We start from the raw sequence: 13,368 nt of genomic DNA, 5'->3' as shown, positions 1-13,368 counted from the left end.
ATAAATTTTCTAATGGATGGGAAAACTTGCTAAACGAATGGGGATGGTCTTTAAGTCATAGGTACTGTACCCTCAAGTAAAACAAAGTAAACACAAAAATGGTAGATGCAATAAAACTGCCCACTTTAGGAAAGCAACAAAACTGTCTTCATCTTATATCACAGCGCTCCCATATACAATTCCACAATCTCATGAACGCATCACCACCCTCAGATTAGGGCTATTGAAATCTAGGATGTTGAAAGCACTAGCATTGGAGAAGGAAGATAAAATGTTTAGATTTTCCATTAGTTCCATTACGACATGTTGGGAGATTTCTTTAAGTGCAAATGGCATAGCACTTGTTTTCATCCCACAAAGATATAGATAAAACCTAAAGAATGACCACTTTATCGTCCACTGAATTCTCCATACAGTACAAATACACAAGTCTCTTAACATAACCAGATTAAGATGTGAGAGGTAAGGAGTGTGCTGGAAACTATTATAACCTGCAATATCCATATTCTCACTCCAAAGTGAAAAGCAAAAGGAGACGTTCATGGTTTATAATATTGCAACAGCTTTGAAGACCAGAAGATTATATCACCATATATGTAGGAATCTCAATATAAATGAATCTGAATTGAGCACTGGAGAATTTGAATCAACGCTACATGTCCAAAAATCTGTAACATGTCATGGGCTGAACAACAGTTCCAGGATTAATTCTGCATCCAACAACATGTTGGCAATTTAAAGAAAGGATAGCTTCATCTCTTCCAGTTTTCTTTATTCATATATATACTACATGAGAAATAGCAGTAATTTAATCCTCAACTGATACATTGAATCCATATGCAAATTTGGTCACTCTTTATCTACAAATAAAGACAGCACCCACTGCACCATTGTCTATCTAAGATTCACATCTCATGGCAGTTTTGCAGGGTAAATCTCATGTGTTTTGCGTAACTAAATACTAGTCAAATCTCATGTGTTTTGCATAACTAACTACTCAATAGCACATTTCGTTGGCATCATTTATTATTATTTGCTTGCTGCTGTTGATGATGGGCAAATTGCTGCTGTTGTAGTTGTTTTACTTGCTGCTGCTGCTGCTGCTGATGCTGCAAAGCCATTGAGTTGTAGAAATCCATATTCATGTTCATGTTCATGGACTGTGCAAAAGACAAAGGGGCCACCAACATACCTCTTTAGGTTTTATCCATTACATATAAAATCACTATTAAATGTCTCAGATTATTTTTGAGATTGCATTCTATTAACCATTATGACTAAGAAGCAGATTAACTAGGATGGCTTTGTGACTTATTAGCCACAATTTACCATGTATGCTATTAATATTCCTACGAAGCCCAACTTGTGGACAATTATGGATAAATTGTGCAGATTCCAAAATATCTTGTAACTTATTTTATATGAATGGTAATTTAAGATATTCTGCCAGGGAAAATATAGTATAAAAACTCTGCAGTTAGTGGGAAAGGTGTCCATCGGTGTCTGGTCTAGCCACGAGTTGGGAGATGATCCAACTTGTATTAACACTGAGACCAGGGTTCAAAACCCCCAAGTGGGTGCAGATGAGGTCTGGTGCAAGGCAAGAGTGATTTTGGTAGCATTGAAATACCCCTCGTAGAGTAGCCTTTTAATCGAAGAACAGATTTAACCAGCATTTCCCCTCAGAAAACAACATAGTGGGAAGGGTCCTTATAAAATTGAGGATAAAGGCCCATGAGATTGTGGTCTAACAACAAGCACTGAGATGACTGGGCTTGTATTAAGGAGACCCAGGTTCAAAACCCCTTGAGTGGGTATGGATGAGGCCAGGTGCAGGTCATGTGACTTTGATGGCATAGATATGGCCCTCCTAGCATGGCAGCTTAGCCAAAGGGATTCTATACGAAGTATTTCCCCAAGTAAGTGAGAATAAAAAATAAAAATAGAAAAATCAAGCATAGCATCTTTGCGATTATTATGAATAGGAATGCACATATCCCTAGATGAGAATACCTTTTAATTTAACAATCTGCAATCTATGTATCTGTATAACAATAAGAAAATTCGGATCAAATACAATGATTACTAAAAAGCTCAAAACTGACCTGACGTTGGCAAGCAATGTATGCTCGATAGAGATCTAAGAATGAAGTGTTTCCCATGCGATCATTAGCATCAGGAGTCGTAGAGAATCCAGTAGTTGCCATATTGGGCTGAATAAAAGTTGCTGGATGAACCGACCCTGGAATGGCATGGCTTCCTATCGTAGGAAGGGGTTGGGCCATTGGTGCCATAGGCACATGCCCTGTTGCAACTGAATTCATGTCCATCATTCCCATCCCCATACCAAGACCAACACCAGTCATTCCCATGCCTAATCCTGTAGGACCTAGAGATGCCAAAAGAGACATCTGCAGCTGCTGCATACCCAAGGGCATCATCATGGGAGGGATGTTCATTCCATTTCTCAGAATCATCATCTGCATCATACCATGAAATAGCATTAACAAAAATAAGCAAGTTTGTGATGGGCAACTTGAAGGCTTCCTTGGACTACATTCAGTGTAGAGAAAATTGGCCAAATTGATGCTACTATCTGTACAAATTGAGCAAGCAAAGAGGTTTCCTTGGTCCACATTATATGTAGATAAAATTGCCGAAATCGATGCTACCATTTATCCAAACTGAGCAAGCAAAGATATATATCAAAGAAAACCTGCAGTTGTGCTTGGAGATGTTTCAAGTACTCAATTGCCTCATCCAGCATAGAGGCCTTGTCAGTCTGCAAAATCGCATATTTGTTATGGATCTGCATAAGCAGCTCGATAATCATTATGTTTAAGCATTTGTAAACAGTATGCATATGCATCCTGGAAACTTCTCATCATAGTGCATTTGTGGATGTACAGCTGATAACTTGCATAAAGGCCAAGGAATTTTAGGATACACTTCATGTTTTGATTAAATGGAGTTTTCAGAGTAGCTGTAACTCCTTAGATGAGCTATATCAACAGGAATTTGGTAGGATCAATAGGATCGTAACATCATTTATTTCAAAACATGCAGAAAAATGTCCTACAAACTAGGGATTATATTACCTTGCTTGAGTTGGGTATTAATTTTTGCAAAGCCCTCATCCTTTCATTTATTCTATCTCGACGCCTCTGCATGATTCAAGAGAAACACCTTGAGAAAGATAATAACTAGGATTGGTGGGTGATCACAAGGGCCATAGTTTGCTGTTTCGAGATGTAGATTTCATGATTATATTTTCCTAAACAAACACACAAATTCAGTGTCCAAACACAAAGGATAATTTGTCTACAAAATCAATCCAGACAATTAGCATTTTCAAACGTTATGATTACTATCCAGAATCCAGAGCAAACGCAGATGTATATTATGGACAGCGCATTTTTTCTGACTACCATCAGAAAAACATGTTTGCTCCTAATATTGTGAAACACCATTTAAATGTGAGGGGGACATTTTGTTTCTGGCCATTATCAGAAAGATCTGTTTACTGCTAGTATTCTGGAACCCCATAGTGTGAGACAAGATGGAAATTACATGGAGAAGACAAATTGCAACATACCCTTTCAGATAGGTTATGAACAGCTGCAGCTCTACTCCGGTTACTAGAGCCAGACCGTCTCCCAGTCTGTGGTTTTTTTGCTTGGGCAGACTCATTATCATCTGGGTCCTGCGTAATGAGAATATATACACAAAAATTATTTTCAAGAACTCATTGATATAATCTGTATACGTCAGGTGATTCTGATAACGCTTTAGGAAAATTAATAGCTAAAGAGAAGGAAATCTATGCTAAATATGCCCATCAACCTCTGGTGCTTCTAGTTGAATTGAGAAGCCCTAGATGCTGGCATGACCTCGTTCTGTTTTAAAGTTGCTTACTTTTCATAATTTGACTAGGGAATGTTTGCAATGTTGATAAAAATACATATCCAGAGAGACACATTGTATATATATTTGTATTTCCCCGACAGGCAGATATAGTCAAATACAAAAGGTTCATCAATTGGTTTGGCAGTAGAAGTCTCTTATATTTTACAAAAATCAAAATTATCATATGAGCAAAATAGTGGAAGGCGCCAATCAAATGCATCGCATGAGAAGAAGATAAGCGCTATAAGCAAAGTAACAGGGGAGGAGAAGTGTGAGATATTAGGGCTTAAATTAAAAAATTTGTAGTAAAAAGCTGAGTTATTGCAGTATGGTTTGTACATATTAGCAGAAGGGCAACTGATGTAAGCGTGATAGATAATATGACCAACTTCAATGCACACACATATGGCATAGATATAGGCATCTACATGGTATTCTGTAGGCCCAGATTCCCCTCACTAACCCTAGTATATGGACCTGAGCTACTAGATATGTATACATGAAAGATTGAAAGGAAATAATGAATACGGACCTCACTTTGGCAACCTGAGTCTTCTTCTCCACTAAATTTTCTCTTCCATCTCGTACCGCTAGGCTCCTTCCCGCTCTTTTGTGTCATGCTATTATTAGGGGAACCTGCAGATGTAGAAGTCAAGGTAACCTCCACGCCCTCGCAGTTTTCTGAAATGGTTCTCTCTTTCGCAATCGTAGCACTTTCACTCATGCTGTTAGTGTTCCCTTGCTTCTGGTCTTCAACTGCTTTGGCAGTTATACAATCATGGTCAGAAGCATTAGTCTCAGAGATGGGCACGGGCTTCGAATATACCCTAACCATGTTTAGAGCAGGAGGTTGGTTCTTAGATGACAGTGTACTGGCACGACAACTGGAAGGGTAAGATTCATCTGAATTAGCACAGCGTCCCCCGCTGGATTCTACGATGCTGGCAGGCATATTGTTCGAACCCGGCACCTCGACTCCATTATTCTGCTGCCTCACACGCTGGCTGATGGTCGGGCCGCTGGCGCTGTCAATCGTGTGAAGTTGAGCCTTCATAATCGCAGCAGGCTTAGCGAAGTGGGAGAAGTTCCTGGAGCCCCCATCCCTCGAGGACTGGAGCTGGAATTGGAGCTGTCCCGGGACAGGACTAGGACTGGAACTGGGTGGTACTGAAAGCTCTGATTTCATTGAAATTGAATGGGCAAAGGCATATTCCGGCCTAACAATGGTGTTTGCTTCAGGTACCAAGGCATCGGGAACACTGGGTTCTGAAGCACTATTCGAGAGTTTCTCAGGCTTTCTGTGGCCTAAGACCGGTTCCTGGAACTCGTTCAGAGCGTAGTTAAACCAGGAAGCTGTTTCTTCATCTATGGGAGGGAGATTTTCCACAATCGCATCCAGTGTACCATCCACTTCTTTTTCGCCTCCCTGTGATTGTCTTCTGTTTATTGCAGCAGGGTGATCATTCCCCCAATAGCCAGAAGTAGAAATCTTGTGATTATTATGATGCCTGTTCACTTTGCTCCCCAAGTCCTGCATGGCTGGATGACCATCCTTCCATATCAGCTCTGCCAGCTGTTCATAGTCCGGCCTACACAACCAACGGGAGGAAGTTTCAGACAAAAAAATCATTCATATTCAATGGCCATTTTCAATTTACAGAAGAAGCTGAATTGCACGGTTTCATTCATTCAATTCAACGTCCTTACATAGCAGGTGGAAATTGATCTTCCAGCTCAGTTCGTTGTTCCTCTTGGTCCCATGCCTTTGATTTATTAAACGAAAACATGTTTAATTGACCTAATCCGCTGAGCTCTGTGTCAGTACCACAAGCAGCATCCCAGGCTGCAGGGACGCACTGTCCCATTATAGATTATATATATATATTCTGCCCAAAATCAATATTTCCTGTTAAGTCTTCCATATCCTTAGAGAAAAACGGAAAAACCCAAGTTTCATAAACAAAAATTTGTGTGTATATCTATTTCTGTAATTGGAGAAAAAAATTGATCTGTATATCTCTCTGTACTTGGGTTATAATAACAATGAACACAAAGCTGGCTATGTAATTTGAATTGACAACTATAAACACACATATTAGGTTATTTATGAAGTACAGTGTCTGAGAATCTCACGAGTATCTTGGGAGTTGTCAAAGAATTGAGTGATGTGCCGAGCCACTGATCGGCCATTCATGGTAAATGACATGGTTAACAAGCTCGTCCTCTCACCATTCTGCCAACCAAATGTATTCTCGGCCTCTATGTGTATATATACTTATATTCTCTCAATGTGTATATTCTCGTTATCCTGGTTTGTTATAAATGACAGAAGATTAACCACTGAAAGAGGAAAAACTACGGCCGTTCATAGATAATCATGGCAAACAAAAGGAAACAGGCTTTCATTAGGGAGTAGGACAGTACCTCCAGCCCTAGTTGCCGGCACTGTGAGAGGCTACGAATGTGCAAAATTTGTATGGAGGAATATCTATTATCCAGGCGTAACCTTTTTCCAAGTTAGCGGAGAAAAATGATTGGAAAATCTTAGTCTTAAGGCTGACATTTTCTGTTTTTCCGTCCGGGCATGCCACATGGATTGGTCGTGCAGCGTGTTATTAAAACTTCAGGTGACCACACGTGCCACTGTCATGTCTTTGCATCATGAAATCAAATCAAATCCAAGCCTTTTGGGGAAAATAAGTACAAAAGATAAAGTTACAATATACATTATCTCCTTCCTCTGTTTCTGCAGTTCAATCTCAATGCTTCCACCTCATCACACAAACGTGTGAAGTAACAAACGCCTGTCATTGGCCCCGTTATTCCATACACCTTGTTGGCTTGGCTGACAATGATTATCCATTCCCTATCCAAATCCCCCGGTCTCCAGCCTAATTACAGTTACACCAGTGAATTACAGAGTTTAAATTGGTTTGTGTGTGTAATTCGTTTTGATTGAACCCTGCCCTTTTACGGACGGTGAGAGGATTCGATATCGGAAGAATCAAAATCTGAGACATAAGCCGTGGCACAAGTCCCGTAGTCAATTGGACAACACACATGTCTTGACAAAATCCCTTTCTTTAGAAGGCGGCAAAAATCTAACAACCATTAATAAACAAAACTCCACCATCCTGCAATTTTGATTTTTGCCCCGAGAGCTATAAATAAGCTCCAACAGCATGCCCTCTGAAAGGGGAGTTGTGCTGGCGTGACGATAACAGTGCGCGGATGGATCCAATCCCCTCCTTGGTATATGCAGTGTATATGCAGTGTGACGATAACAGTGTGCAGATGGATCCGATCCCCACCTTTGTATATCCAGTAAGATCCCGAACGCAGTTTACGGGATACCATTTTAATTGGGCGGATAAGTCCGTGACTTTCACACGTCCATCTCCGACAGACGGGATTTCTATAATTCCGCACGGCAGCTGGGAGTCCAAAAGGAACACTTTTTGGCAGTCGCAATACAAGATGAAAGGATGATGAAGCAGATGTGATCCAGAATGAAATAAATGGGATTGTGATTGAGGCTGTTGTCGGGATATCCAACACTATCCTCGATACTTTCTGGTTTTCACTATTTTTTAAAATTTGTTCCCTTTTTCGTGGCCTAAAACCTGTTTCTTCCTTCCGAGATTTGACACCAATCATGGTGATAGCTCATTGAGGTTGCATCGTCGGAGCCTCTCACTGTCACTTACGAGTGATGTAGATTGAAATCTCTTTCACTAAGATGGGGATGATAACCGCACAGTGGACCGTTAGGGCTTTGTTTTCTGAAGTTTTGAATGAATGTTTCCATCACACTACTATTGTTTTCCTCTCTTAAGGTTTTGTAAATGCCATTGCATTTTTTTAATATTTTGGTTATTGGATGTGAATTATGGAGGTGTCTATTCAGTTGTGTAATTCATTGTATTATAGGTGTATATTTTGGTTATTAGATGTGAATTGTGGAGGCGTTTATTGGTGTTGTGCAATTCATTGTATTAATTTTCAAATGTGTATGTGTATATTTTGGTTATTGGATGTGAATTGTGGAGATGTCTATTGATATTAGGTAATTTATTGTAATATTTTTAGTTCCACTTTAGATTATCTAAATGTAATGAATGTTTTAAGTGAACTATTCAAGTTCATGAGAAATTTGTGGGGATTGGTCATGGAGATGTAAGTTTCAAAATTGTAGATTGATAATGTGATATTCATTTTACTATCCCACTTCTTCACTCTTATAACCATCAAGCTCATGCAAAATTGCTCATTAGTAAATGATACTCATGGGAGATGGGTCATGGCAAATAACTTGAGTATTCGATACTCCAAATAATTTATCTATGTTAATGCAACTTTGAGGTTTATAACTCTCAACAACAATTAAAAGCATATTTATCAAAACAACGCTTCCAAATACAGACTTTGAGATGACAAGTTAAAGGCTCAAACTTCAAAACACTTAATCATAGACACTCATTTTCTAACCTCTCATTCACTCATATCTAGTTAGCGTAATTCATTAAGACCTTTTTAAGAATATCAAAGGGCATTATTATTTTACTAGGATACCAACAACAACATTGGTTTCATACAATTTTATTATTTTTGGGTGACCTTCATAAGGACCAGTTCTTATTTTTGGGTGCAAGTTCTAGAGGTATCAATTAATATTGTGTGAATAATTTGACCCTTGCAAGCATCCCCTAATATAATGATTACTAAGCAAACTAGTCAAGTTCATGAGAAATTAGTTATTAGTGAATGATACTCATGGGAAAGTGAGTTATGGTGAACAACTTCTATATTAAATTCTCTATGCACTTTATCCATGTTAATGTGGATTTGGGATATATAGATCTTCAAATCAATCAAAATTAAATTTATCAAAAAATACTTTTAAAATTTAAGTTTGAGTTGACAAATCTAATGGCCCAACTTAACTCTTACTCATCACACATTCATTTTTTAACCTCTTAGTGATCCCACGTGGACTTTTCCCCTATTGAATTCTATTTTGTCCTTTTATGACCAGACTCTCAAATGACATCATTATTGAACTAGAACACATACAATAATGTTGGTTTGATGGCTTAAAATCTCCATTGGACCAAATGAAAGTGTGGTTCCACCAACATGGGATTGAAATTAACCACCATATTTATCATGAGGATATGATAGATTATGCATTCCAAGAACTTGAGATTGAGTTTTGTTTTATTTTTTACCCTTCATCTACTATGATATTCAAGGGGAGTGTATTTTCCATATCAAGATGTAGGAAGAAGCTTATTTATTTTTTATGATTATCTTAATTAGATATGTTTATTAATAATTTAATATATGAAAATTCTTCAAAGTTTGACTTTAGTGATACTCTTTAAGATGTTAATTTTCTTTGGGTTATATTGTTCTTTGTTGTTGATAATTGCATTTTTATACTTTTCATCATTTACATATGCATTCACCCCAAAACATCATCACATCATTAGAAATTATGTAGAAAGAACAACATCATCAACAATGCAGCGGAACAATAAAAGGAACATCATAAGAAAAACATGCACAAATAGAGACACTAGGGTTTGGTCAAAGACCAAGGAAAACCCCCACTAGGGGGAGAACCCGGAATTAGATTCTTCTTCTTCTATTAGATATTAATCAATTATTCGGTTGAGATACAAAGTACATCCATAGAGAGGTACATTAACCATACAACAAGGTCATGTGACTGGGTCATACTATCGAGCCATACCATTGGGCCATACCACCGAGCCATACCATCGGGCCATGCTACTGAGCCATATCATGGGGCCATGCTACCAGGCCACGCGAACTATGTCATACCACTAGGCCATGCTACCACCAAGTCATAGATGCGAACTGTTACCATCGATCCATGCTACTGTCTAGCCATACATGCGAATTGTTACCATTGGACCATGCTACCACCTAGCTATACATGCAAATTGTTACCACCGGGCCATGCAAACCGTGGCATACCATCGGTCCATGCGAACTGGGCCATGTAAATCGGGCCATACCACCGGGCCATGCTATCGGGCCACAGTATTGGGCCATGCTACCAGGCCATGCCACCGAGCCATACGACCAAGCCATGCTATCGGGCCATACCACTGGGCCATGGTATTGGGCTATGTGAAACATGTCATACCACCATGACATACATGTAAATTGTTACCACTGAGCCATTTGAACCGTATAATAACATCAATTCATACCACTGGGCCATGCTACTGGGCCATACCACTAGGTCGTGCTATTGGGCCATGCGAACCATCATTGTGTAGGCCACCTGGGTCATTTGAACCATCATTGTGCAAGCCATCCAAGCCATACAAACCATCATTGTACGATTCATACGGGTCATTCGAACCATCATTGTGCGGGCCATTCAAACCATCATTGTGTGAGCCATTCAAGACATACGAACAATCATTGGGTGTGTCATTTGGGCCATACAAACCATCACTATGCGGGTCATCTGGGTCATTCAAACCATCATTGTGTGGGCCATCCAGGCCATACGAACCATCATTGTGCAGGGCATCATGGCCATGATACACTTCTAATGATGTGATATAGAAAATACGAGCTCATAGAATTAGGTGGCGTGAGCTATAGGTAGATTGGATAGACGAACCTCAGAAAACATCGAATGGTGCCCATAATGTATAGAGAACAAAAGTGCGAGCCTTATCGAGCTTGTGCGAGTCGAGCCATAGATATATGTGAACCTTAGAATGAAATCCATATTGAAATGTGAACCATACAAGAGAATATCAAACCTTAGAATTGAGTCTTCAAATTATTTGGTTCGTGCTTCAATGAGATAAGGGTTGCCCATTTATATAATTCGATGTGGTTTCCTTTTGTGAGGTCGACCTTTGATTTTGGAGGGAAAGTTTCAAATTGAATTCAAATTTTTTATATTTTCCATCGGGGCCATAGGGATTGCAATTTGGGGCTTATGGGTTCTACGGGAAATTCATCCCATAATTGACCAATTTTCAACACTCCCTCTCAGCTAGGGAGGAATTTCCATCATCATCATAAGCCTCATCTAGGATATCTCATCATAGTTGGATCATGACGAAACTTGAGTGAACATATCTCAATCATAAGAAAGACAAATAGTTGTATTATTGATAAGACTCATCTCATGGTGTCACATATAGAAGAAGAATAATGCACAATCAAAGGTAGGGAATATCAATCCTCAAAACCCTACTTATGTCTTCCATATTAGCTATAATAAAAAAACATTTATCTAATCACATATTGTCTCAATTTCCTTTGATCATTCGTTGAACAATCTTGATCCAATAGAAGAAGAAGAATTATCATAAGGGAGCTTTAGCTACCTCCCTAGATCAACTCAATCATCACCATCATCAATTCATATCTTGTCTCGACTTATCTCTGTCCATCTCCATCTGTTGAACAATCTTGAATCTAAGAAAGAAGAATGACCATTGGGGAGGTCGGGCTGCCACCCAAAATTCAATACCAAGAGTTTTCTTAGCCAAAAGGCTAAGAATCTGTGTTTTCCCAGCCAAAGGGCTAAGAAACTATCTTCTCAGCAGATATGGCTAAGAAACCACAACTTAGAGGAATCATCATCGGGGAGCCTCTGCTACCATCCTCACCATTAGGAAGCCTCTACTACTATCCGAGAGAATTGCCATCGGAGAGCCTCTACTACCACCCAGAATCCACAAACAATAGGAGGGATGTCACTTACCATGAGAGGTAAGGATTGTGCATATCATATTGTCTCATCTAATCTTCCCATCTTTACCCTCAATGATCAAGTGGTAGAACACGTGCATCTCTAGCTTGAGCGGGATACCACTTACCATAAATGGTAAGGATATCGCCTAACTCAAGCAGCCAACACCCATTGGCCAAATGGGTGGGAAACTAAATGCCAACTGGGGTATAATATGTCAATATAAAAGAGATAAAATAGGTAGGATACAACTTACTATGGAAGGTAAGGATCACAGACTATCATATTGCTCGACAATAGGTATGATACAACTTACCAAGAGGTAAGGATGGAAGACTATCCTATTGTCCAAAGTTCCCTCAACGCTAGGAACTCTCCATATCAATTCCTCACCCTGGGAGCTCAGACAGGGGGGAAGAGCATAGTTCAATGTCCTCGATCAGCCTGGGACCCTTACCCAAGAGGGTCACATCCATCAGTCCAAACTTCTCTCTAAAGATCAACAACTTTCCTGCTCATCCATTAGTCATGTTGGAGTCGTACTGCTCTTCTTTGTAGAATATCAGTGTGCTCATATCCACCACCATATTCATCATTTATCCCTCTCACACAAGGAAGCATCAATCACAAGCCTGCATGTTGCAACTCAAGAATCCAACTGGTTGCCGGCTCATCATGGGATTCCATCAAAAGCTGAATCTGAAGAGGAGACTAACTGCGTCAGTGTAAACCATCATGCAAGTTTCTAACAACATGATTCCTAAGGAATGCCTCATCATTTTTCTATTACATTTCTACTTTCAAGAAGTAAATCATCAAGGGTTAACTCCATCTGGCACGAAATGTTGAAATGTTCTTAATCTTGTTAGAAATAATTTGTTAGATTATAAAACTAAATATAAAACACATACCTCCAATCGTTCAAAGAGACCAGAGGTCGCATCAAATGTCCAATATTTCAAGCATGCCAAGCTCAAGGGACTTGCTAGAGTTCATATGAAACTTTCTTAAATATGCAATCATGATTCTATTACTCATGCTCCTCAAACTACAAATATGCTTCCTTCTCAAGTATATCATATAGGAAGCTTACTCCACACTCATCAAATGCATTAGGCAATAGGAACCCTAGCCCATAAGCATCAGACACTACTATATCTAAGATATCAAGAATAGTCCTTTCATGAAGGACATGTCGCTCTTAGAATCATATTGTTGCCCTCAATTTACTCCCTTTGAATAGGATGCTTCTTTAATCATAGATATCAACCAAGGAGACTGCAATCCTTCCTTTGAGGTCTAGAGCTCTTGTCCATTTCATAAGTCATGGGATGGCTCTAAATCATCCTCAATATTTGATATAGAGGGCTTGATCATCATATGTACTTGTGACCAATCAACAAGAGCAAGAGCAATAATAGTCAAATAAATTATCATAGAGAAAGTGTACAAGCTGGAAGGACTATCATTCTTTTCTAGATGAAAGAGTGGTTCCTGCATTATCCTGCTCCAATTCCTTCTGAAGTTTCCTGCACTAGCTCCCTCTAGGAACTTTCTCTTCCTACACTACTCTGCATTTTGATGATCCTTAACATGGATCACATCCTCATCCAAGGAGTTAGTGAAACAAATAAAAGTACTTATGCGGGAAGAATCACCAATAATAACAAATAAAAATTTACTAGAATAGTGACACAATGACATGATAT

The 13,368-nt window shown here is 39.2% G+C and overlaps 1 protein-coding gene across 3 annotated transcripts; it reads right to left on the bottom strand.

Annotated features, from left to right (window-relative positions):
• Nucleotides 1-519: 519 nt before the first annotated feature.
• On the bottom strand, nt 520-6,536 carry LOC149146355 (transcription factor PHYTOCHROME INTERACTING FACTOR-LIKE 15-like). 3 transcript variants are annotated; one of them, XM_089450030.1, is made up of 9 exons: nt 6,331-6,529; nt 6,040-6,214; nt 5,614-5,792; nt 4,439-5,495; nt 3,596-3,703; nt 3,099-3,164; nt 2,717-2,782; nt 2,106-2,480; nt 735-1,160 (listed from the first exon to the last, which is right to left on the bottom strand). In XM_089450030.1, the coding sequence occupies exons 3-9, from the start codon at nt 5,769-5,771 to the stop codon at nt 1,020-1,022; spliced, it is 1,971 nt and encodes a 656-aa protein (XP_089306156.1). In that variant the 5' UTR covers nt 5,772-5,792; nt 6,040-6,214; nt 6,331-6,529; the 3' UTR covers nt 735-1,019. The 3 variants fall into 3 exon arrangements, with proteins under 3 accessions (XP_089306157.1, XP_089306156.1, XP_089306155.1); XM_089450031.1 differs by lacking the exon at nt 735-1,160 and adding an exon at nt 520-710 and having other exon boundaries at nt 6,040-6,536; XM_089450029.1 differs by having other exon boundaries at nt 6,040-6,529.
• Between the last annotated feature and the right edge of the window lie 6,832 nt (nt 6,537-13,368).

The sequence above is a fragment of the Pinus tabuliformis genome, chromosome X (assembly GCF_031772625.1).
Source record: "Pinus tabuliformis cultivar Carrire ecotype Pingquan chromosome X, CPIR1, whole genome shotgun sequence".
NCBI lineage: Eukaryota > Viridiplantae > Streptophyta > Pinopsida > Pinales > Pinaceae > Pinus > Pinus tabuliformis.
This window is presented reverse-complemented; position numbering and strand designations above follow the sequence as displayed.

Coding starts and splice junctions, on each gene's coding strand:
- LOC149146355 (XM_089450029.1), bottom strand. CDS start 5,771: ATGGGACAGTGCGTCCCTGCAGCCTGGGATGCTGCTTGTGGTACTGAC. Junction 3,704..4,438: donor ACTCAGGTTGCCAAAGTGAG/GTCCGTATTCAT, acceptor CTCATTACGCAG/GACCCAGATGATAATGAGTC. Junction 2,481..2,716: donor ATCTCCAAGCACAACTGCAG/GTTTTCTTTGAT, acceptor GGTATGATGCAG/ATGATGATTCTGAGAAATGG.